The sequence below is a fragment of the Gastrolobium bilobum genome, unplaced genomic scaffold (assembly GCF_033153095.1).
Source record: "Gastrolobium bilobum isolate Gb01-03AN ecotype WA unplaced genomic scaffold, APGP_CSIRO_Gbil_v1 utg14062, whole genome shotgun sequence".
Classification (NCBI taxonomy): Eukaryota; Viridiplantae; Streptophyta; class Magnoliopsida; order Fabales; family Fabaceae; genus Gastrolobium; species Gastrolobium bilobum.
The window spans coordinates 172,805-198,715 of record NW_026898155.1 but is presented as its reverse complement, the minus strand read 5'-3'; the positions used below and the strand labels follow the sequence as shown (position 1 = coordinate 198,715).

General features: G+C 34.5%; 3 protein-coding genes and 1 non-coding gene across 6 annotated transcripts; 2 read left to right on the top strand and 2 right to left on the bottom strand.

Annotated features, from left to right (window-relative positions):
• Nucleotides 1-449: 449 nt before the first annotated feature.
• LOC133313327 (uncharacterized) lies at nt 450-3,734 on the bottom strand. Of its 3 annotated transcripts, none has more exons than XM_061514693.1 (6): nt 3,326-3,734; nt 2,122-2,248; nt 1,530-1,684; nt 1,348-1,410; nt 1,175-1,243; nt 450-850 (listed from the first exon to the last, which is right to left on the bottom strand). In XM_061514693.1, exons 1-6 carry the CDS (start codon nt 3,524-3,526, stop codon nt 779-781), a joined length of 687 nt encoding a protein of 228 aa, XP_061370677.1. In that variant the 5' UTR covers nt 3,527-3,734; the 3' UTR covers nt 450-778. The 3 variants fall into 3 exon arrangements, with proteins under 3 accessions (XP_061370677.1, XP_061370676.1, XP_061370675.1); XM_061514692.1 differs by having other exon boundaries at nt 1,348-1,407; nt 1,530-1,669; nt 3,326-3,733; XM_061514691.1 differs by having other exon boundaries at nt 1,530-1,669; nt 3,326-3,732.
• Nucleotides 3,735-12,887: 9,153 nt separating this feature from the next.
• On the top strand, nt 12,888-12,989 carry LOC133313353 (U6 spliceosomal RNA). Its single transcript, XR_009751809.1, has one exon. It is a non-coding gene; the product is annotated as a U6 spliceosomal RNA (small nuclear RNA).
• A 3,825-nt stretch (nt 12,990-16,814) lies between these two features.
• On the top strand, nt 16,815-18,618 carry LOC133313318 (protein BRASSINAZOLE-RESISTANT 1). Its single transcript, XM_061514672.1, has 2 exons — nt 16,815-17,169; nt 17,664-18,618. Exons 1-2 carry the CDS (start codon nt 16,930-16,932, stop codon nt 18,363-18,365), a joined length of 942 nt encoding a protein of 313 aa, XP_061370656.1. The 5' UTR covers nt 16,815-16,929; the 3' UTR covers nt 18,366-18,618.
• An 815-nt stretch (nt 18,619-19,433) lies between these two features.
• Nucleotides 19,434-21,978, bottom strand: LOC133313350 (uncharacterized). The gene is made up of 4 exons (XM_061514714.1): nt 21,597-21,978; nt 20,319-20,460; nt 20,090-20,231; nt 19,434-19,942 (listed from the first exon to the last, which is right to left on the bottom strand). The coding sequence occupies exons 1-4, from the start codon at nt 21,976-21,978 to the stop codon at nt 19,625-19,627; spliced, it is 984 nt and encodes a 327-aa protein (XP_061370698.1). The 3' UTR covers nt 19,434-19,624.
• Nucleotides 21,979-25,911: the final 3,933 nt, after the last annotated feature.

The window sequence follows — 25,911 nt, the reverse complement described above, 5'->3', positions numbered from 1 at the left end:
ATTCATTTTCTATACAAAATGACTGAAGCATACGGCATAACGGGAGTATTCTTCATATTCTGATTTCCTGTTTCTTGCGAATGCACTGGACTTTTCCGATCCGGTATCAGGTTAAAAAAAAAAAAATTTAAACTAAAAGAAATTATGGCTATTTTCCGACAAGCAGTTTGACAAAAGAAACATAACAAATTGCTCCCCGACTAAGGAATATGAACATAAATTATTTTGGTTTAAATAATGCAGTAAATAAACAGGCTATTAATTCGAAAACCAATACCAAAAAAACAAACAAACAAATAGGCTACTACTAGAAGTCTTTGAACGGTCCCTCTAAGTTGATTACTAACAACTCATTCACTTTAAGGTGGTGTGGCAGACTAGCAGTGACACCGATCCACCTAACCAGCAGAACACAATAATTCATCTGAGAAGAATCAGAGTTGGAAGAAATTAAAATATATACATTAAGGTCTCTAAAAAACCACTTCCCATGTCAGCAATACATTGAATCAAGCTAAGAAAAGAAAGCCATGGAGACTTCCCTAACGATCCAGCTGCAAGGTCACATATATATATCTACATAACTGGGTGGCTACAAGAGAGTAAGAACCTCTATAACCTCATACTACTAGCCTACTACTATATCCGAAAGATACAATTCAACGATAAATATGTTACACAATACGACGGGAAGTGGATATTACATACATTATCTCGGTTAGCATAGACAATATAACTTAAAAAACATAATCATCATCCTTCGTCGCTTCGCTCCATGTCATTTGCACACAGTCTTGAGCCTCTTTGCAGCTTGGACAAATCCCACAATGACCTGCAACTCGTCCATTTGCTTCACAAGAGAGAAACACAATTTCAGATCATAATAACAGCAAAATACTTGATTAAGTTCTACATCTAACATCCGGAATCTCTTGAGCACATACACCACTATTCACATTTAAAAGTAAGAGGCCTTATCCATTAGGCAGATTTTAGTGACATGCTTGTGTCATATACACATCACTTTGCCAGGAACTGATAAATTAGCTTACTCTGTAAGAGATTGGAACCGGATATGCAGTACACCCCTACAAAAATCTCATTTACAAACCGTAGAATATTTCAATAATTCCTGGAAAGACAAACAAATATGTAAGCACTAATTTTTAGGTACCTGCGACATGAAATGCCTCTGAACAACAGCTACTAGCTGCTCTTTTGATGGGTTTGGGATGGCATCCACCTACAAATCAATTATAGAATTAAGTTAAATTGACACACACACACACACGGCCATAAGCAACTTTCGTGGGAGATTTAACCAAACAGTAAGTTTTAGGAATTTACTAGATTGAAATGTCGCCAATATCTCCACAATGCAGCCATTTCAAGTTTGCTCAAGTCAACCTTCTACCAAAAATATTTAAAAATAACGTCAATAATTAAATTATCAAGGAATAAATCATCTATTATGTCGGTGGATTGGAAAATAAATCATGACAAAAAGAAAGAAGGTAAAGTTGATATACCGTGGACCCATTAGGCATAGAAACGGATCCCTTAGACTGTGAATCACCAGAGAAGGACCTACTCATGGTCTTGTGAGATGATCCCAATGATCTATGCATTCTGTGCCTCGATTTGTGCGACTTCTGTGTGTCGTCCGATGCTGAGAAATAGAACAAAGAATAAAAAAATCCGAAATAGTGGTGGGGTCAATAAAAATTAAAGTAAAACACTAAAACTTTAGAGATAGCAAAACCAAAAGGAGAAGACACAACGGATCCAATGTTAAAAAAAACAACAATTAATTAAACCCACGGACATGGAGGCCAAAACAACAATTAATTAAAAAAAAAACTAACTCGTTAAATCCGACTAGCGAGTGTGTGTTCCAAAACAACAATTAATTAACTAATAAAATATCCTGTTCGATATATGCCTACCTTCAGTGCTGGGTGCACACACAAGCAGGGATTACACAAATGTATATTACATTCCAGGAGAAAACAAAATGATAAACTTGTTTATTAGTCATTATTAAGATGATCTTGAAATAAAACATAACATCAGTACCAGTTCGCATGCAAGGCAGTTAGAAGTTGTGAAGGGTAAACTCACCCATATCTGATCCATTCCACTGCACATTTTCAAATTCGAGGTCATCATCTTCCTCATTACCGGTGGGTGCTTCAATCACACTGAGAGCATTCCTCTGTAGCTTAACTTCAATACCATTTGTAAGAACCTGCATTTGTTTATACCAAGAAAAAAGTAAAATAATCGTCTAGCCTACAAACAATTGGCAGCCTAGTTTCATGAATCGAAGCTCATATAGAATATTCAGAATTCAAATTCAAATATCCCAACAGGAAGCACCCGAGACAAGCTTGATGTCAATGCAATTTGTTAAAAATATAAAATGTATAACCAATCAGTTTTGTATACACAGGCAAAAATGAGAGAGAGGGAGAATTGGGGGCAAAATGAAGAATTTTATAACCAACGCTTTAAAGAATATCATTGATTCTGATCGAAGTAAAATAAACGTTAGCTTCTTATCCACATAAGCTTAATCTATATATGAAGGACTTCCGCATTCAGGATATAAACCATAATTAGTCATATGAAACAAAGATCATGAGTATTTATTTCATAATTTTTTGGGGTATAATCTGAGCTTGCATGTAAATTATCACTGGAAAATGATATAAAAAAAGAAAGAAAAAAATGCATGTAACGAACATGCAACAATCCCAAACAAAACATCTCCATCAGTTAGAGTAAAATCCGCCAGTGAAGATGATTTATTTAAAATAGGAAAAAATGCCAAAGGGGCGTAAAATACTCAATTATGGGTCCAATACCAAAACCAAAGCAAAGATCATTTAATTTACATCCGTGAATGAATAAAACCAAACAAAAGACCCATTAAACAACTGATTCTTATAGAGAACCTCATAAAACACCAGATCCAGCAATGAAGTAAGACATGCAATGGATAACAGAAGTAGCGATTCAAAATTATAACTCAAAACTTATACAGAGGAATAAATTCTATTCAAACTGAAAATGATTTTGAAAATCTAAATTAAAAGATAAGCACGAATGATTTGGGTTTAGAACAGATTAAAACCTTTTGGACTAGTTCAAAAATAAGAGACCTTCAATTAACAGGGGCTTCAGAGCAATTAAATTTGATCAGGATTGGATGAGTGAGGAAATAAAAACAGAAAAAATAGGAAAATTGACCGACATAAGACATTGGTTTGAATCACTTGCTTTCATTAGTAACCCAAAATTAGATTAAGGTAATGAAATTTACCAGCCAATGCCACCCTCCTAGACCAACGGCCTTCTTAACCACACCTTGAAGACCAACGAGCACCGATTTGGTACGGTTATTTCCGGTTACAACCACCTTGGTATGACGAGGGAGCACAGAGAGCTCCTCTTCGCTGCTATCTCCACAGCTCTGCAACTGGGAGAAGCCACCATTGACGGAACTTTCCATTGTTTCAAGCATTTCCAATTCAGCCGCTGAAAAGAAATTACTCAAATCAAATATCGAAATTGCATTCGTACGGAAGATCGTGCATTGCTGATGATGAATGTGCGTGTTTCAGGAGCAGAGGAGATAGGATAGAGGAGAAATTTGGGAAATTCTGCAGAGAGAAAAACACAGATAGAGAGAGAAGGGATGAGTGAGAGTGACTGCTATTGTTTATTGGTGTGTTGGTATGAATCCCGACGAGACGGAATGGGCCAATGAATGAATGCCACGTCAGTGAGAGGAGGGTGGGGCTCTTTAATCATGCGCTTGGAGAGAGCCGAGGTTACGGCATGAACATCATACAATACAATACCACTAGCGGATTTGGTTTTGAGGAGTTACTCCGCTTCACACTTTGACTGACATACCCTCACTATTTATTAACTATTAGATTAATTATTAAACAAACTATCCTCCACTTCCTTCCAATTATCTCATTTTTCCTTTCTTCCTTTTTTTTTTTTTTTCCTTCTCTCTCTCTTCCAATAAACAACCAGAGTCCAGAGCTATATCATAGCCACCACACCAGATATTATATATCATGTCCAATTTGTATTTTTTTTCTCAAGTACCTTATATGATGAAGATTATGAATTTCATCTTATAAAACCTTTCAGGTTGAGATTCCAAATTTAACCAGAAGTAATTTTGTAAACTTAAACATTTAGTTGTCAATGGCCTAAATTCAGTCCAGAGAAAACTCAGCTGCCCAAGTACGTAATACTACATTGCAATTGTACTTACTATACACAGAGAGTTACTTACTAAATATATAATCTGTTATTAATATGAAGGACTGCAATGATATTTACGGTCAACTTTCAATTACAGGAAATATCAACTTGTGATCAATTGCAAATGCAATTATGCATACATTCACTTTTATAATGAAGAAATAGAAAGCAAATAGTATTCGATCATTCTAGCATGAATCAAACAAATAGAAGAGAGAATATGGAAGCGGACATTTTGTAAAATAATAATGATATCTTGTACACTTTAATTTTTATATTTTTTTTTCTATATTTTCTTTATTTTAGTAAAAAAATTATTCTCACTTTTTTTTATAAATATAATTAAATGTAAGGAGAGACCATCAATTTATTATTTATAAATTGAGAGAACGGAACAAATAAAGCAAGGGATTTGCATTTGTCATTTAACATGACACAACAAACGTTTTTACACACACAATATTTTGTGGGACTCACACTTTTTGAAGAAAAAATAAATTATGACACGCAAAACAAATTTCTATAATATTACACAATTACTTTTCCTACAACGTAACTCTTGTAAAACCCATAAAGTAACGTAGAATGGAAAACTTAAATAGACACCAGAAATTCATATTAGACCCCACTTGTGCAGAAGGTTGTACCTCCCGTCGGTATTGTCCTATCAAATCCAACACAGGAAATTAACACTGTCACAGTCTCACAGAACCAAAACATATATAAGAATAAAACCAGATAGCTAAAACATTTAATTACTAATAATTATTATTTTTTCTCTTTTGTTCATTATTAAAGAATAAAATCCAAAAAAAAAACAGATATATCCTCAGAGGATGGGTCCTTTACCTGATATTGATCAACGGCATAATAAAGTTGAACAAAAAAAAATGAACTCAGGGGTTGTTTGATTTCAGTTCTTAAAAACAATTTTATAATTTTAAGAAGGGATAGGATATCGTGACATTCAAGTTATGTTACACCCATGTGACACCCAGTCAATCTCACCGTTAGATCGCTTATGTTGATCCAACGGTTATATTCATTTCCATCTTTGTATGGTCATGATTTCTCAAATCTAATATTTTATATTTATTTCTATCTTTGTATGGTTATGATTTCTCATATTTAATGCTTTCACTTTAAATTTGGAAAATCATGACCATACAAAGATGGAAATAAATATAACCGTTGGATCAACATAAGCGATCTAACAGTGAGATTGACTGAGTGTCACATGGGTGTAACATAACTTGGGTGTCACAATATCATATCCCTTTGTTTATACCTATTTTACTTACTCATTTTCAATATTATCGGATCAAAATCTCAGAAAGAGTGAGAAAAATAAAAGTTAGTTAAGATTATGATCTAACGTTGTTAAAAATGAGTAGGTAGGGTAGGATAGACATGAAAAATAAAAATAAATACACTATTCCATATATATTTAGAATTTATATTCTTGAAATTGGCAGAAATAGTAACAAAATGAACCATTTCTCGAACAAAAATTATCTATGCATTATTGTTGCCAGTCCTCAAGGAAAAAATAAAAATTAACAAATATCATGTAAATAGTAATAAACTTCATGCAAATATCATGTCCTCAATTGTCGGTACCAGCATTCAATTTTTCCATTCAATTCATCAATTAACAAATTTATTTTTGCAACAAATATTTTCAATTCAAGCACCACATATTCACTATTAATAAAACCAACCATAAATTCTCAATTGTGCAACTTGTTTATGATCTATACAGACATCAATACAATCAAAATTCCAACTCTTGGGGCCGTTTGGAAAGAAATAAATTTTAGATTATTAGAAAACTCACCTTGGGAATCCTAGTTATCCACGTTTGGTACAAGGATTATTATATTTTTTCTGAAAATTAAAATTGTGAATAAGAATTTCATGAAATAACCCAGTTGGATTCCCGCTATTGAAAAGTATTTACATAATTTATAGGACATAAATAGCCATACTTTAATATTTTCATGACTAAAATACTCTTTCTTGTTAAAGTCTTAGCTTACTCTACTTCACAAAATCATGGGTTCCTCTCTTTCCTTTCACAACACCTTTTTACTTGGTTCCTCTATGCTTCACGCCGCTTTGCTGCAATGACCCTAACCCTGCATTTTGACCCTTTTGTGGCATATCAGATTTTTTGTTCCAAAATTCATCAAAGGTTAATATTCTAAAATCAGCTCATATTCTCAAGTATCATTGACAATCAACCAAATATAGAATCAAGAAACTTAAGTCAGCATTCCTGGGAATATTTTGGTTTATCAAATAGTTTTTTGTTAATATTTTTGAAAAATTCACTTTCCCAACATATTACTCATAATCGTGATTCCTAGAAACAAAAAAAATTACACCTCTACCAAACACCTCCTTAGTATTTTTGGAAGTCATCGAGCAATTCAACACGTCATTATTTTACATCCTCTAAAAATAAAAACAACCATTTCAAACAACACTAGGATTTAAGTTACCCCAAACAACTATCTTCTCAATTCAAATCAACATTCAATGTAAGTATATTCATTCCTCCAAAACGTACCATGAGAGTGAAAACATTGAAAGATAATGAGTTTCAATCATAAGACTTGGTTTAGTGACACCAGAACTTGGGAGAAAATTAACCTTCAGCCTAATCCGGCTTTTCTCAAACAGACCTCCACTACTTTTTATTTTATGGCTCTCCTTTTTTTCTTTTTCTTTTTTTACTTGAAAGTCATCCTATCTCATTACCAAGTATGGGGTGATCTTCAACAAGGTGCATTATTCAAGTTGCCATTTAATGCATGGAGCCTAAATAGAGAACCTTTAACTCTATATATTTTAAGGGTAAAGTGTGTGTCATTTTAAAGGATGTAAAGTTGTGTCATTTTAAGAAAGAGAAAGAGATAGATAAATGAGGAAAGAGAGTTGACCAAAAAAATAAAAATGTGGGTTTCACTTCTTTATGAGAGTGAAAGGATATAAATTGTGTCGTTTAAAAAGATAAATATTTTTCTCATATTTTAATAGTTTGTTAACTTTTACGTACCGAGAGATTAGTTTTATTTAGCTAAATAGGTTCTTTTTTGGAGCACCCTTTTATCGGCCTGAGGTCATTCTCTCCAAAAACCCTTGGTCCCAAGTCCTCTTAACCATTCGTCAATTTTTTAAAAATAAATAAATAAATTTTTTTCATTAATTACATCAATTTTTTTTTTCCTTTACTCATCCTAATAGTGAAGTCTTTAGGAACTTTTGACCAATCCACTTGAACTGTTTGTGTGGTGAATTAAGGTTGTATTATTCCATGGGCGTAGTATTTCAATATAACAAAGGTATAGACCGAAACTCAGTCAAGAATCACCGTGAATCGGGTGAAGGCTGACAATGAAGAGGGGGGATATATTTCAAAAGAGTAACAACTCTGATCAATGTGCATAAGGTGTCGAGTATTTACGGCGTAGAAGATTCTTCAATGATAAAATAAGTCATAATCATTTTGACTCAGTGGGCACCATTATTTGTGAGGCAAACACACTCATCTTAAGCATATGGGAGTGAGATCATCTAGGGATCTAAAAATCTCAATTTAAACCAACAAAGCTAGCACAATTGGTAAATAGCTGGGTTCATTAAACATGACAGGTGTTCGTTCGATTCTTGGCTGTGTATGGAAAAGATTTTGTTGAGAGAGATTTACCTACTTAATGTGATCTGCCGTCTCGAAAGGATTAATTTGTGGCTGTCAGTTGGAGGATATCTTGAAAAACCAACAACAACAACAAAAATCTCAATTTAAAGACCAAGATAGTAAACCCTTGTATAAGAGCTTGTTTGGATCCTCTTATTTTAAGCTGGAAGCTACTTATAAGCTAAAGCTTAAAAAAAGAGCTTAACAAAAGAAGTTAAAAGCTGTTTGGAAATTACATAAAAAATTTAGTTTAAAAATTACTTAAAAACACATATTTCAAGAAAATTATCTCTTTTTATCTTTATCACTCTTCATTTAAAAAAAAAGCACACAATTCAAGAAAAACAGATAAGAGCTTAAAAAAAGCTCCTCCTATGAGCTTTTAGTTTTCAGCTTTTTTCTTCATTATAAAAAAAGAGTTTTTCGTTATAAGAGCTTTCCCCAAAACCTGTTTGACCTAGCTTATGCTTATAAGTAGCTTCTAGCTTAAAAATAAGAGGATCCAAACAGTCACTAAACCAATATAGTCGATGCATTGGACTAGGTCAATGTGACTGGTCCATAACAAAAGTCCTCATCTTGGAAGTCTGCAAAGTTAGACCGCCAATATATATGGAAGCTTCATCCGGTCTACAATAATTTAATATGTATCTATTTAGGATACTGATTGGATAGTCCATAACCGACATTCTCTACCTTGTGAGTATGTTTCCGATCGGTCTTTACATATTGCCTTCAAAGAAAATCGTTGGTCTGAGCGGTTTTCTTAGAAATTGAGGTTTGGGATTTCATGCATGAGCTGATTCTTCGCATGTGGTTGAGCCAGTCATTTTCATAATTAGATATTTGTTAAATCTGTTATGTATTAGTTGACTTGTTGGTTGGCATAACAATTGAGTAGAATCGGGTGAGGAAAATGAAATCTTTTTGAATTTTTCTGTTGCAGCATGTGTCTCCTCGCTAAGTTGGTTGGCGTGTCTAATGGTACGTCACACGTGAAACAAAATTCTGGGGTACATCAATTCGTTTGTTGTGACATTTGTTTTGGTGGCTTATCATGATCATATATATCACCTTATAAGGAACATTTCTTGATTCTCGTAGTGCATTGTCATGACAAAAATTTGGCGATCACACGTTGAGTTTACGGAGGAACTTTTATCTGTCTAAATAATAATTGTAGCTCCTTTGGGCAACTGTATTGTTGCATGAAGTTCTTATATTTTTTGGTCTTACTAATTAGTACCTAGTGCATATTTGGAAGCTTTTATATATATATATATATATATATATATATATATAATGGTGGAAATTGAACAAATAATCTAATTGAACTTACCTAAATCTCTTATCACTAGACCAATTCTAATGACTTGGGGCTCTTATTTTATTTTATTTTTAGTATAACATGGAGCTCTTATTTTTAGTTGTTATTCTCTTTATAAACAGAAGATTAGTCAAACATAATTTTACAAAAACTCTTATTATAGGATAATTTTTTTTAAAAATGAAGAAAATAGAAAAAGATAAAAGCATCGAGGAGAAGCTTTTTTTAATATGTATGCCAATTTTTTGGAGTTCTCATAATTATTTTCCAATTTTATCCCTATTCTAAATTTTTATTTTTAGATTTTATCATTTACTCTAGTAACAAATCGTTTCATATCTCTTCATCCAAAAAACGTGACAATAACTTTACATAATTATCAAAAAGTTTTTAAGTATTTTTTTAAACTAAACTTAACAGTAGCTTTTAACTGGAAAAAAATGTGTCAAACATGTACTTAGTATTGGTTTTGGAACTAATTTTAGTGCTTAATGTATTATTTTATTGTTTTTATAATTTTTTTAAGAATAGATAAATCACATGTATCCTCAACGATAAACAATCATATTCAGAGAAGGTCCAATATTAAGGCTTTAAACCTCTCCCAAAAATGATACTGTGGAGGATCGAACTCATGCTCTCGTCTAAAGGTGACAAAGTGGGCGCATCGCCCCGCTTTTGAGAGGGGGCTGAAAAACTCGGCCTGCCCCTCCCTATTTCACAGGTCGGGCGGGTCGGCCCACCGAGTCGAGCTCATTTTGTGTGCCCTACTCTCATCCCTACATGCTTAGCTCTCATATGCCTACTGAACTATCATCGTTTTGTTATATATGTACATTTTTATTCATATATAATATTATATCTGCCTCCTTTATATACTTTTTCTCAATCCCATTAGACCATAATTTAGGAAGGAGAGAAAAAAAAGAGTAAAGTTCAATTAAGTTTATAATTTAACAATATTGGAAATAAACATATAAAGTAATAATAAAATAAAGTAGGCATAATATTTTATTATTTTTTCTTCTGACTCTTGGTATTCACCAAATTTTATCTTTTATTGTTATTGTTATGGGTTTTATAAGAGTTGTGTCATAGGAAAAATGATGGTTTTTTCACCCTTTTCTCCTTATTAATTATTTAGTAATCATTTTGTCCTTTATTCAGAACTATGTACCAATTTGCTCCTCTTTAATTGATTAAGCCAAAAATTTAATCGATTAAATAGTCAAAATAGATTAAATCTCCCTATTTAATCGATTAAATTTCTCATACACAAGGTTGTTCTTCTGATAAAGAGGAAGATTTAATCAATTAAGTTGAAGATTTAATCGATTAAATCTTCATTTGACCATTTAATCGATTAAAGAGAAGCAGATTGGTAGATAGTTTGCAATAAGGGGCAAAATAATTATTAAATAATTAATGAGGGTCAAAAGGGTGAAAAAGCTATAAATGATTGTGTTATGTTATAGAGATTCGTTTTACGTGCCGTGATTTTTTTCCTTCAAAACATGTGAGTCCCACAAAATATTGTGTGTGGAGAAAATTTTTTGTGATCATATTAAATGATGAATGCAAATCCCTATTATTATTGCTATCATTTTTTAAAATAACCAAACTTGACAGGCCCCACTTTTAATAAAATAAAGGCAAAAACTAACTCATTAACAAAGTAGCCTAACTCGCCCCATTATTTGACTTTTCGCGAGTTATTTTAGCGGTCTCATGGTCAAGGAATGGCTGGTAAATCTAAACACTCGTCATCTTGTTATAAAATGTTTAATTGTAAATTTGTAAGAATGACACTAAAATCAATGTTATTAAATTAGAATCAATCATGGACTTGGTTAAGATATCGAGTTAATAGATTACTAATTTAATTAGTGGGTCGCTAATTAAATTCTATAAACTAAATTTGTATAAAAATTTAAATAAAAATAATATGATGATGAAAATAATTTGACTTAGTAATTAATATATCACTCCCCTTCCCAAACTAGTTAATGATTCAATTCCCAATTCAACCAATCCGACCAATTAAGTCATATCTATCCGTTAGACTAGAGTGATACGACGTTATAATTGTGAAAAGTAAAACATTATTGATGTAGGTATATAATTTTTTTTTTATTATATGCATAAAAAATTAGTTGTACTACCTTTTGCTGATGTATTATTTACAATTTTCGAGTTTCCTACATAGTTCTTCTTAAGGACGGGATTTATATGTGAGGAAATTTGGGATTGGTTATACCCCTTGCTATTCTTTAATCTTTATTGATATGATTGCCTCTTCACTGTCACATTAACTTTTCAAGAGGTTGAAACCTTATTAATATCATTATTATTTGGTTGGGGAACCATCGTATAGGTGAAAAATGTTGATAACCAATCAAAATTTTATACTTGTGAAGGATGATAATGTGATCACGGAGATTCCTGAAAAATACTCAGGGGATGTTTGGTTGAGGAGAAATTTTTTAAATACTAGGGAAATGTAATTACTAGGGAAATGGTTGGAAAATGAGTTTGGTAGGAAAATGTAAAAAAAGTTGTTTGGTTTACCAAAATATTACCAGGAAAATTTATTTAAATTTGCAAAATCTATGTTCGGGAGAAACTTCGCACCTGTTTTTTCACTTCCCCACTTATCTCAAAATACCACATCTCAAGTGGTATTCTGTAACAGTGAATTTCATCCAAAAATCAACACAAAAGTCATTTCCCCATCTATCCCATTTGCCTAGTATTTTTTTGAAAAAACCTGAACCAAACGTGGTATTCTCCAATATCCACTTACACTTTCCTATCAATCCCAAAATAATCCTTCAACCAAACACTACCTCAAGAAAACCCTCAATGGTGGGTATTCGTGTTTGATTGTGAAGATGATTTGGCAGAAACATGCGTATATTTTTCACATCATTTCCATATTTAGATCAAATTTGTATTATCATTTTATGAGTTCTTACAAAAAGCTAGTGATTTGGTATTTATCATTTTAAATGACATAAGTTATGTCATTTTAGGAGAGAGATAAACATAGAAAAACGAAAATCATGGGAGGAAAAAAGTGGGTGGTTTTTTTTAATTTAAAATTAAAATTTTCTGTGTCTGTATCTCTCTTAAAATGACATAACTTTCTGTCATTTAAAATGACAAACACTTTTCCGAAAAGCTAATGTCTGTGAAAAGTTTTATGGCAAAAATGGTTTATATTTTTTAAATATAAAATGACAAACCGGAAGCATTTTAGTTTCCTTTCGAAAAAAGAGAGTTATATAAAATAAAATACAATAGTAATAAATAAATGATAAACATATAAAAACACTTTAAAATATTCATATCTTTCTTTGGTCCGCTTTGGGTGAAGATCTGGGTTTGCTCTCCAACCGTTTGAGAGATGTTTCATATTCGCTTTCGGTAGAGGCTGAGCAGGACTTGTGTATGTTCAGCATTGCTTCAGTCAGTCATTGGATTGGATGGTATCTAACTGCCACTGGGCCTCCACAGGCTAGAATCATCACAATAAGATTGTTTATAAAAAAGTTTTCAACAGCAACTATTGTCCCTTTGGAGACATCTGTTAAGGTTAGAACGATACAAAGAATATTGATAGATTAGCATGGACCCTGTGCACGCACAATTCGAGAAAAGGTCCAAATTTATTTTCTATCCCATGCTTCATGGTCCTAGTTCTTTGGTATATTTCCTTTTCGGCATTTTGTTTCCCTGTCTCTTCCTTTGATTCTGGTCACTAGGGGTATATTTTCTAAAGGTGTGGTCCGTGTGGAATGGTAGCACTCTTAGATGTTTGAGGTTTCGTGCTTATGTAGGTAAAGATTCAGTATTTGACGTGTTACATATTTGATTAAAGAAGGATTACTATTAAGTCTGCGATAACCATTCAACCTGAGGAAGGGTGCTGCTGCTTTTTTCTTTTTTTTTAGTGAACTCAGGTTGGGAGAGAGGAGATTTTTATGACCGGCCCCAAAGTCCTAGCCTAAGAATTAAATCCATGACTTCATCAGCCATTAGAGCCCAATCTTTGACTTGTAGTCAACTTACCAACTAAGCTACACCTTACGATTTGCTAATGCTTTTAGTAAATAATGATTTGCAAAAATCTGTTTATCTTTTGCGTGCCTATGTTACTTGTACTTATTTTAGAAGAAAATAGTCATTTTGCAAAAGTCTGTTTATCTTCTGCGTGCCTATGTTGCATATAACCTATTTTGGATGAAAATAGGAAATTTGAGTTCAATTGAAAGAATTCTGTCTCAAGCACACAAATAAGTGCACGCAATATTTCTTCCTATCTCATCATTTTTATTCTAATATTTTAAGGTTTAAATAGATAATATAAGCTAACCATAAAAGTAATACCTACTAACGTTAGATTTTTATTCAATATTAGTAGCCTTGTTTAATTGAGACACTTTGATTGCATTTTAATTTTTAATAGCAATAATAGTGTCAAAGGTTACTCGTCTAGTGGAGTCAGAGAAAGAGAAAAATATTTAGGTATGGAAGTTTCACTAATGAAATATGAGAATAATGAAAATAAGAGAGTTTAGTGGTTGATATTAAAATCTAGCCGATTAAAGAATTTAGTGAACATCTCCTTCAAATGAATGGAGAGTGCCTAAACTGCATCTTGTAGTTTTTTCAACTGTTTTTCTATAGTCTCAAATAACAAAATAAGAAAAATAATCATCCATTGCTTAAATAACCCAACAATTCATAAAATAATAAAAATAACCGTAATAGCCCTCATGTTTTCTGTCACTTGATTTTTTTATTTGCTTCAATATCATATTCATTTCAGTTGGGTCTTGTGTCACAAACACATGCCACGCTAAGCTTCCTAATATGTTCTATGCTGCGTTTTATTAATGGTTTCTGGGGGTGTCAAGTTCCTCTTCTCATTCCAAAGTTCCCCCGGCTTATCCTCACGAGGCAGCAAACCCCTGTAATGCAATTATGATGTAAATTTATTTTTTCTGTCCGCTTATAATTCGAGAAAGCATTTTACCTTATTATTTTCAATTTGTCATATTTTTTATGCTGTCTTAAATCCAATTGGAAGAAAATCTCTGCCTTAGTATTTTTATGCTGTCTTTCGGTTTAGTGTCCTCAATATTATCCTGCCAAGTTGGCTTATTCACGGAACTTTAATTGGCTGTGTGCAGCAACCCAATTATATGAGGATCATCTGAATTCAGAAGCGGCTAAAGTACTGAAGGACAATCCTTAGAAGTTAGCAGCAAATATGACAAAAGCAAGTAATGTCTAGTGGGTATGTCGGGAGACCTTATTTCCTCGGTGGCTGTGGTTATTGAATTAGCATTTATTCTTTCTAAGTATTACTTTTGGGTAAAGCTATTATCATGTAACATAGTCTAAAGCATTTTTCTTACTCAAACAAAAATCTTGTGAGTCCCATTCATATAATAAAACGGTTTTCGTTTTATCCTTTAACATAATTCAACAAACTTTTCTACACTCACAACATTTTGTGAGGCCCACACTTTTTAAAACAAAAAAATAAATAAAAAATTAAGGCACGCAAAACGAATCTCTATAACATTACACAATCATTTTTCTTACAACATAACTCTTATAAAACCCATAATAAAAACAAAAAATAAAAAATGTTGGTGCGAAAACCAATAGATGAGTAGATAAAAATTGTTATATCATGTTACATTATGTTAGTTTTCCCCTTACTTTTTATGCTCCAAGTTTGAGAAAACATTATTTTGTTTTTTACACACAAATATTGCGTTTTCTGTGGAGTCACTGTGGAATTTCAGAATTCGTAGTTCCACCACTAGAAAGCGATCAGCTTCTACACTCTTGTAACTAGTTTTAGACAACACCTGGTGCCAAGGATGATTACAGAAAGCCCGAAGCCCAGTTCTTAATCTTAAGTATAGTTTAATGTAAAATTGTAAAATCTTTTGTAGAATTTGCAATCTTGTAGTTGCTCGTCATCCTTTTTGGAATCCATTATCATGTGTTTCTAGTTGGTTCTCACCATTATCTACATTTCTAAGGTATAATAATATCATGTAAATCACTTTTAAAAATGAAAAAGAAAACTAATAATGAATGGAAAATTTTAATTGTGCGTAAATATTGACAAAAATAATCTAGGTAAATTTAGCATTATAAAATAATAAAATATTAAAATTCGTATACAGTGAATATTATTTATATAACTTCAACATTTTCGCTAAGAATATATAATTCCATTTAAAATTAAATTTTACATGTTACATTCTCTATCTGCACAAAGATTCATAATTTTTGTTTCGTAGTTACTTCTTACTTTTAAAGAATTTGTCCGAACAATTCAAGTGAGTTTTGATATAATATAATCTTCAAAACAATTATTTAAATGACCCCATTAAAAACTAATTAAATAAAATTCACACATTTTATGCATACCCCATTCATTCTAATTATGGACAGATGTTACCAAACCAAAGTTCACTATTTTTTTAGGGGGTTGGGTTGGGGACATAGCATGTTCACAGACAAGTTTTGTGAAAAATGTATTTGTTCTGATATCATACAACCGTTGGTTTTTTTTGGTCGATGGAAAAATATTTTCTCATGTTCTATGAGAATTTAATTTTTATGTTATAATCTTCGATTTGCGTGTAATTTTTTTTTTTTTTAATAAATATGAAATCTACCATTAGTTGAGTCTCAACATGAGAATTCAATTCACATGCAATGTGATAAAATCAAACACCTTTATTTATATGATAAAATTACGAGATCTGAAAAAGGAAATATATGACAAGTAAAAAGAAAACATAAATAAATAATTGAACAATGCCTTTGTGGATGTGGTGGACATCAACCACATCATCATATTCATGCCTGATGCCAAACTCCATCACGCGGAGCCCGAGTCGGGTCTCCCCACAATGCTTTGTGGCCTGAATGATATAAAACGTGAAACCTGGTGTGTGTATTCAATTTGTATGTAACGCAGTAACTATGCTTCGGAGCTTGAATGTTTGACCCATTAAAGATTAAAGAGAAGCTGGAAAAAGAAAAAGTTCCAAACAAACAAAAGGCAAAGCAAAAGCGTTTTGGCATATTCCACCGTCGAAAATCGTAGCTCTTGAATTCATGTTTGGATCCATCCAAACGCACTTGGAAACGCTTTCATTTCTCTTCTCTCTCTCTGAACCTGAGCTAGAGCCGAGCGGAGCCGAACCGTTGTGTGGGCCCCACCACACTAATAATTAGGTGATCAGGAGGCAGTCCACATGATATGCAATAGGCATCCACGCGGCAAATGCCACTCACTGCAACACACTCGCGTCTCCTTCATTAATCACGCCCGTTATTTCTTTGAACGGTATTTGATTTGATGATGCAGGGCCTCAGGGAGATGTGGTGGGCTTTCACACATGGTATAATAACCGTAAAACTAGCTCTGATGTATTGTTAAATTAAACAGGGAGAGATTGTTCTACAACTAAAACAAACATCCAGCGAAGAAGGGGGGGGAAGCACATTCATTCCTCGTGAGTTCATTTACTCTGTCCAGTCAACAAGATTGGTGGTGGTGGAATTGAACTGAGAAATGACTTCGGACGGAGCAACGTCGGCGGGAACAAATCGGAGGAAGCCATCGTGGAGGGAGAGAGAGAACAACAGGAGGAGAGAGAGGCGTAGGAGAGCCATAGCAGCCAAGATATACTCTGGCCTTAGAGCTCAGGGTAACTACAATTTGCCAAAACACTGTGACAATAACGAGGTTTTGAAGGCTCTCTGTGCCGAAGCTGGTTGGACCGTCGAAGAAGACGGCACCACCTATCGCAAGGTTTTACTTGTACTGTTTGTTCATTGGTTATGGCGATCTCGTTTTCCGATTTTGCATATCTTTTTTTACTGTTTGATTCAAATCTGTCCATAATTGCCTCGTTTTTTCATTGGATCGAACTCGTCAACTTTTTTTAGTTTCTTAGTCGAATGAATCTGTGCTTTCAATGCTCCTCATTAATTAGTCCATTTCTTGTATTATTTATCTATTCTGTGTCTCTTGTGCATGAGAGAGAGAGAGAGAAAGAAGCTAAGGACAGCAGGGAGAAGAATTTGTTGTTATTTAATATTTAGTCCAATTAGGTAAATATCCTATTATAAAACATTGGAATCAGGAAGGTAATTCTTTTACTTTCTAACAAAATAACCACCTATGGAAAAAAGAATCAAGCTTTGCTGTTCTAGTTGAACAAAATTGCCATATTATTATTTTATCTCATTTATTTACTAATCTGTTTTGGGCTATGGATGTTGATGATTGTTTGTGATTAATAGGGATGCAGGGGAGCACCCCAAGTTGATGCTGCAGGCACCTCCACCAGGAACACCCCTTTCTCTTCACAAAATCCAAGTCCTCTTTCATCATCTTTTCCCAGCCCAATTCCTTCCTACCAAGTTAGCCCTTCCTCCTCCTCTTTCCCAAGTCCTTCTCGTTTGGATGCCAACAACAATGCTTCAAATCTCATTCCATACATTCGAAATGTCTTCCCTGCTTCTCTCCGTCCACTGAGAATATCAAACAGCGCTCCTGTAACCCCACCTCTCTCATCGCCAACATCGAGGAATCCTAAACCAATTCCCACATGGGACTCAATTGCCAAAGCATCATCCATGGCTTCCTTCAATCACCCTTTCTTTGCAGCTTCTGCCCCTGCTAGCCCAACACACCGTCACCTTTATACCCCACCCACTATACCTGAATGTGATGAGTCTGACACTTCCACCGTTGAGTCTGGCCAGTGGTTGAACTTCCAAGCATTTGCACCTTCTGCATCTGCCATGCCAATCTCTCCAACTTTGAATTTTATGAAACCTGTGAGTCAGCAGCACAACTTGCCTGATAACAGAATCCAACCCATGAGAAATTCAGAGGCACACTTTGGGGAACCGGTGAAGGCTTGGGTTGGGGAAAGGATTCATGAAGTGGGATTGGATGATTTGGAGCTCACACTTGGAAGTGGGAAGACGCCTAATTAGGCAGCTAACAAAATTGCTTCATGCGGGCTATGTGAGACTGAGACCCAAAGATTGTTTTTCCTTCTAGGATGTTCATTCAACTTGGGGTTAAAGCTCGATTTAACAATTACATCATTCGGCTGTGTTGGCACAAGCATTTTATGATCAAAATTATATCCAAAACTTGATCATCAGTTTATTCACTCTTTTTAACATATCATTTTCCTTTCAATTATAAAGGATTTTAAATATCGAAACAAATAGAACAAGAGTTGTTATTTGAATCCCTTCCATTCACTTGTGCTTTCTTCGATTTTCTTTTTCTTTCCTTTCTTTTAATATTTAACAAGAGTTGGTATATAACATGCGTACTACCGATGCTAACTAGTCCAATTTAAAATGTTTAGGAATTTCTGTTTAGCAAAACAGTGCAATCGGATCCCGTCTGAATTTGTGGTTTCCAGTTAGATTTGGTGCGTGAGAATCACAAATCCCAGTTTCTGAATAGAATTTTTATATAAGTACGGCAGGTAACCCCTAATCGCCTCTTGGATTCTATGGTAGTCTAATTCGGCCTGTGAAGGGAGTGTGGAGAGGATAGAAAATTGGTTGAGGAAAACCACGTTGGGCATGCTAGAAAATAATGCGAGGCAAGGAAGGACGCAAACACAGGCTTCAATTATTATTATTTTTTATAAATTACAAGTATCTTTCACGAAGACAATTCTGTTTGAACCCAGAATATCATATCACTTGAACCAATCCCATCCCATTTGATATTTTGCTTCAATTCTAACAGAACTTCCATCTCATCGAATAGGTTATGAACTATACGAAATTAGGATACCAATCTTCCAAAAAAGTGGAAGATAAAATAAAAATAAAAATAGTGGGACATGGAAGCATTATCAATTGTACGGGATTCCATTTTATAAAGTTGGAAATTTATTACAGAACAGAAAAAACAGACTAGAACAGCAACTTATCAGCAAGTATCCTAAAAGAAATGCCCATACCTAAAATAGAGATGCACCTTCTGTCAAAGAACAAGGTGAGGTCTATAATTTTCTGGTAAGATTAGGTGACACACAAACAGATTAACAACATCAACATCAATCGCGCCATTAAGCCAAACTAATTGGAGTCAGCACACACACACACACAGAGACGGATTTAGAAGGAATAAAATTATAGTATTCAATAATAGGAAAAGATAATCGACCCCACGTCTTGCAACGTCTCTTCCAATTAAACTACACCTTCAGTCATTGAATCTGTGTCTACTTCAAAGTTTCATTTTCTACTTTTTCCTCCTTAACCGACTCAGTCTTAAATTCGTTTTTGGTTGTCACATGGCATTCCTGGTATCTGAAGCATGTTAATAGGTGATCATTAACGAGCCCGGCTACTTGCATGAACGAGTAAACTACCGTCGGTCCCACACATTGGAAACCTCTGCGCATCATGTCCTTGCTAATGAGTTCTGCTTTTGGGGTCTTCGCAGGCACTTGACGACCATATCGAAATTCATTTCTTATTGGCTTGTGGTTAACAAATCTCCAGCAATAATTGCTGAATGAACCAAACTCCTGCTGAACCTGTAAAATGATACGTGAAAGGCCATGTGATTTTGGGATGCATTTATTTTGACCATTTTTGACGACGACTTTCCTATTTTTCAAATCATAACTCATAAAGAAATTCTAACATATTTGCTTGAAACACAGCACTAACTTTTGAGTTACCTTAAGTAATTGTTTAGCATTTTCCAAAATGGCACGGAGCTTTGGTTCTGATAACAACGAGTTGCCATTTATTTTCGGTGTTTGCAACTTCTTCTCAGTAAAATGTGCAATTGACGATGGGTCAAAATTTTCGAAAAACTTCCTATATCACATATATCAAATAACGAGTGTCAGCTAACATGAAAAGTTTCAGGGTTTAAAAAATTAGTAGATCCAGAGATAGATATGCCTGAATATGTCTCTCTGGTTAAGAATCGCTGGCCAACTGTGTTCTGCTAATGCTTGTGAAAAGACTAGAAGCTCAAAAAGCTTTTTATCATCATAGACTGGAACACCCCATTCCTCATCATGGAAAGCAGTATAAAGAGGATCTGTTAAGAATCAAATAACATTTCTTAGTAAGGCAATTCTATCATGGGGGTAATATGCACACTGTTAAACCAAAAAAGAAGTTCCCAATTCCATAAACAAAGAGACTATATTGCAACATTAGAAATTTAGAATATCACAGAAATAGATACAAACACAAAAAAAGGCAAAATGGTTTGTAAAATTAAAGAGGGAAAGAGGGAGATACCCAAACTTGTTCCAAGTGTTTTATTATGTATTGTAAAATCGTTACCGGAGATACTCTCTTACTCTTTGAAAGCAAAACCAAACTATGTATACTTTTATAGGTCTTTCAATGACCCAAGAATTTTTTAGCTATACAGAAAGCATATGAATGGGAAGTCAGTCACAGACCAAAAGGATGCAAGCTAACTAACTACTCATTTTCCATTATGATCAATGATTCCATTTCCACTGCCTTTCTTAACTTGATACATAAAAGCATGGATAGAGCTAGAAAGCTGAAGGCAACACTTTAAAGAAACCGTTGGGGCCCGCCAACCCAACAGAACCAACACCACGGATAGTTGCCATGGAAGGCCCTGCGCTATTATTATTGCTCTAGACACTCTTTATGATGACGCTTGGTTCAGAAGGAATAAATATTTAGTATCATTGTTGTACCAAAGATTCAGTGCATCCCATCAATGAAAATATTACATGTCATTTAAATATTTTTTTTATCTGACAAATATTTTCTTTTCCTCTGATGTGTACTGCTCTCATTGATGAAATGCACTGAATCTAAGTAGTACCAAAGATTTATTCCTTGGTAAGATGAAAGAACTATGATTATTATCATTCAAATATTGGCAATTAATTTAATCCAGGTCATCACTGTCCAGGCATAGAAGAAATAAAGGTAGTTCGAATTTTACAAATTTTTTTTTTTTGGGTACATAGTAAATAAATAACATATAACAATTACAAAATAAAACCCATTTTAGAACATAGTCACCATAGAAAGCGAAGAAGAAAGTTGGTACGCTATCCGGTTTTTTCACGAGCATGGTATCAATTGTCAAACATTTATTGTTTATAATCACAATAAATAAATATAAATAGTTCACTTTCACCCAAAAAAAAATAAAAAAATGAACGTTGCAGGCACACTTACCAGAATTTGGTGTGATCCAATCACACCTCTTGGGCGGTGATGAGGCCTTGGGAGTTGGAGACAAAGCAGTTACATCGACGGCATGCGGCACAACCCTTGCCGGCTTAAACCCGTTACGTTTCACGGTCGAGTTGACCTTTTTGGCTGATGAGTTGCTGGAAGAGGAATGCGAAGAGCATGTGCTGTCCAGAGACACATTACTTCGTACAACGGAGTCAGGGATTTCCGTTACCTGCATTCTTGGGCGCTGCGAATTCTTCAGGTTCTCCTTCTTCCGTTTCGGGTCTTCGGAAACGGTAACTCTGTTTCCGGCCGGTTTTAAAACGGCTCTCGGTTCAGAAGCCGGTTTAGCATAAGTCTGAAGCTTCGTGGCGACGGGCATTTGTATTTTTTTTTATTTTGTAACAGTTGGAATGCAAGGTTTCGAGGGGGTGTTTGGTTGGAGGGTGTTGAAGCTTGGTTTGGAAAATTATATAAATGGAGAATGGGAGAGACGAAATATTCTGATACAAGGGAGTAGGGAGCAAGCTTAGGCAAAGGGTCACAGTCACACTTAGTTCGGTAACGTTAAGAATTGGGTGTGGTGTTGTGTGGTGTGTTCTGTTTTGTTTGTTGTTTGGAGGGTTGCTTACCGTTAAGAAAAAGAATCCAAAGCTTTCCACCACCAAAAGGGCACGTAATCGTGTTCGGTAGCCATTACCCAACGGCTAGGTGACCCCTCACCCTCAATTGACCACGTCTATCTATAACGTCGCTCAATATGGGCTGGGCCTTCCTCACCTGTCCAACCCTTGCCCCATTTTTTGGGTTAAGAAAACAGGCCACCAGCCCCAAGCCCTTTGAGCCTGGCCTTTGTCACACAACCTCATAATTTTTTTTTTGGGTAAATTTTTTAAAACCACCTCGTAGTTAGTTGTCTTCTCAAAATATCATCCTCTCATGTGCTAATTAACATGATCATATCATGTGGGATAATCATAATCATATATGAGTGAGTTAATGGTGATAAGAGAGAAAAAATATAATAATAGAAAGTTACACAATCATCACCGTTGATTTAATTATTAATGATTAAGATCCTTCCACGTCATGTTAAATTACACGTGAGAGAATCCATTTCCAAATATCAGCTTAAACTTACAGCTCAAACAATTCACCCCGTTAGAGTTTAATCTTTTATATTTAAATAATTAAACATATTTATCACTTTTAAGATGAAAATACCCATAATATCACCTCACCTCCATGGCTGCTATCGTTAACAATCAGCACAGCCACCACCAAGTGATTGACCCCCTGTCGCTGCTCACTGGCCCTGTTGCAACTTCCCTCCAGTCGCCACCCCACCCGTTGGTCACCGTGGTTATGTTGTTTTCTTCCATCAATGTGATCCCGGAACTTGGGTTTAAATCCAATGAGGGTGATTTTGAAGTTTCACTTGCATTTTTTTGAAGGAATAAGCCCGCTCAAGTTGTTGTATGAAAAATCAAAAAGTATTGGACTAAAATTTTCAAATGAAACTAATGGACTATTTGGATTTTGAAGATGAATAGGTATTTATCCATAAAACTAATTGTTTGAGAGGTTAAGATTAGTCAATTTGGTTAAGGTGAAAAAGCTTGGTAGGAGGAATCAATAAATGTGATCAAGGCTAAGATAAATATCTTTTAGTTCTGGGTATGTTCGTAACACTGGTGGGAGAAAAACCTCCAATGAGTTATTTGATACCTTAGGTGCAGTCAACCTTTAAAATGAAGTAGTTTCATTTGGCAGCATTCTTGTAAATGAGTTTGTACTAATTAGCTGAATAACTTCCATATAATTACCTCAATACTGGATCCTGGAAAAATTATTATACAGCCGAAGAGATGAAAATACGTCGTGAACAAGGACTGTGTTTCAATTATGATGAGCGCTTCACGCGAGGACAGAGATGCCAAAATCCATCCACCCTCCTGCTCCTTGATGAACAGTCAACCAGCATTTCTTGATGAGGAGCTTAAGAACCTTGGGGACAAGGTTTGTCTTGAAGAGCGGGGGATGATACGTACCCACAACAGTTAGCAATCTCCAGCATGTGTAGCACGTAGGATAGGTTTAACATCGGTTATTTCATAGAACGATTATTTCATAGAACGGTTATTTCATGTTAATTGTTCAATGAACAATTACTTCGTGTTAGTGTCAGTTATTTTACATTTTTGGCAGTTTCCTAGTTATTTTACGTTTATCAGTTTTATTGTAAACTCTATTTAAGAATTGGACATCAAATGAAAATGCGGGGAAAAACTTGTTTTTGTTGTTTTAATTTTAAGATTCTCTTAAGCTTGTCATTTTTGCCTAAAAGGAACCTATCACACATTTGCACTACAATAAGCGAATAATATTTGAAAGTTTTTGTAACACAAAATCACTAACATATGTTTACAATTTTATCATAGATAAATGATATACTTACAACTTATTTTCGTTTACAACAATATCTTAACCGTTATTTTTCGTCAATCTGACGGTTATAATTTATTAGAAATTAATAATAAGTTAATAAATGTGACCCAATAAATTATAACCTTTAGAATTACGAAAATCAACGGTTAAGATATGGTTGTAAGAGAATTTAAATGAAAATAACTTTTTGTCATATATATATATATATATATATATATATATATTATACAACCCATCACTACCAAGAACACCTTCAAGAAGAATTTGGTGAGAATCTTATGATGTCACAAAGCAAGAGTAAGGATGAAATTCAAAATAAACAATTTTATCTTTGACAAATTGACTTACACTGACTATATTCTTTGTTATAGATGGAACCAAAAAAAGATTATTGAGAAATAGAGTAGTGTGTGATTTTAAAGGAGATGAAAATTGTGAAGAGTCTACTGCTATTATAGCCAAACCTTGTCCATTTCCTAGCATGACTTTATCAACTCCATTCAGTTGTGTACTTTGAAGAAAATCTTGTGGGTCTGAGGTGACATGATGGGATGCCCTAGAATCTGGAAACCACTCCAAACCTTGCTGAGATGATGGAGGAGTAGGAAGAAGGCCTTGACTGTTATATGGAAGGGTTTGAGTAGTCAATAAAGCATGGGGTTGAGCCTGATTTTGTTGAATGCCCCGTTGTTGTGATTGTTGGAGGGTGTTTTGAAATGTGTTTATGCCAAAGAAAAATGGAATTTAGGTCTGATTAACACCTTGTTGTGCTTAAGATGTTTTGGTGAAAATTGATTGATATAGTTGAGGAGGAAAGATGCTTTGATGTGGTGGAAATGGTGGTGTTAGTGAGGTTAAAAATTGAGAATTAGAAGGTGGTGGTTATGTGGGTACAAAAGTGGGGTCAAAACGATGCTAGCATGAGTGAACCCCATGTCCAATTTTATAACACACTTGACATTGCAAATTACTTCTTCCACGTCCTCTACCTCTGTTTCCCCTTCCATTAGAGAGTCCTCTACCTTGTCTAGCTAAAGCAGATGCCCCCTTAAATATTGGGAAGTGTTGCTGCATGCTCTATTATGAAGATTGAAAAACAAGGGCAAACAAAGACTGGTTTGAGGTTGTGTTAGAGGGTTTGGAGGGAACATATGCAGTATAGTCTATATTTGAGTAATGAGTTGCATTAACAGATATTGAATCACTAAGCAAGGACTCCTGATGTTTAAGGAACCTACACTCTTGAGACAACAACTCAATTTCAAGGTCATCAACTGAAAGTGGGCTCTCACGGGCATGGACAGTGGTAATAAAAGACTCATACTCTTAAGGAAGTCCTTTAAGAATAAGCTCAACTTGTTCTTCATCATATATTAGGGATCTGATGGCCACGAGTTCGTCCTGTAAGTGTTTTTATTCGAGCAAGGTACTCGGAAATATTTCTTCCTCCCTTTTTTATGCTTCGTAACTCTACGCGCAGTTGTCTAGCCTTTGATTTCAGGAGTCCATTAAAGTATTTGTGTATCTTCTCCTATGCTTGCCATTAATGAACAAGACCCAACACTTTATTCATGATGGGTTATGATAGAGTGGTCATAAGCCATGAGAGGAGGGTCTGGTCCTAAGTTTCCCACGTTGTATAAGCTGGATTAACTTGATTTGCAGTATGATCTTCCTCAGTAAGGTATCTATGAGGAATTTGTGGGTTGATTAGATAGCGTTGAAGTTGATGAGACTTTTTATCACTGGTTCAACCAGCTGCTTCTAGACAAGGAAGTTATTCTCTATGAGTTTTACTATTATATGATGGGCATCAAGCCCATATTTGGATTCGGCAGAAGCCATTTAGTAGGGAAGAGTTTGGTTC

What these genes read in the sequence shown, in the direction of transcription:
- LOC133313318 (XM_061514672.1), top strand. Translation starts at nt 16,930, where the DNA reads ATGACTTCGGACGGAGCAACGTCGGCGGGAACAAATCGGAGGAAGCCA. An exon ending in ACGGCACCACCTATCGCAAG is followed by an intron (nt 17,170 to 17,663) that starts GTTTTACTTGTA and finishes TGTGATTAATAG; the next exon opens with GGATGCAGGGGAGCACCCCA.
- LOC133313327 (XM_061514693.1), bottom strand. Translation starts at nt 3,526, where the DNA reads ATGCTTGAAACAATGGAAAGTTCCGTCAATGGTGGCTTCTCCCAGTTG. An exon ending in CTATGCCTAATGGGTCCACG is followed by an intron (nt 1,411 to 1,529) that starts GTATATCAACTT and finishes TATTTTTGGTAG; the next exon opens with AAGGTTGACTTGAGCAAACT. An exon ending in ATTGGCGACATTTCAATCTA is followed by an intron (nt 1,244 to 1,347) that starts GTAAATTCCTAA and finishes ATTGATTTGTAG; the next exon opens with GTGGATGCCATCCCAAACCC.
- LOC133313350 (XM_061514714.1), bottom strand. Translation starts at nt 21,978, where the DNA reads ATGCCCGTCGCCACGAAGCTTCAGACTTATGCTAAACCGGCTTCTGAA. An exon ending in AACCAGAGAGACATATTCAG is followed by an intron (nt 20,232 to 20,318) that starts GCATATCTATCT and finishes TATGTGATATAG; the next exon opens with GAAGTTTTTCGAAAATTTTG. An exon ending in ATGCTAAACAATTACTTAAG is followed by an intron (nt 19,943 to 20,089) that starts GTAACTCAAAAG and finishes ATCATTTTACAG; the next exon opens with GTTCAGCAGGAGTTTGGTTC.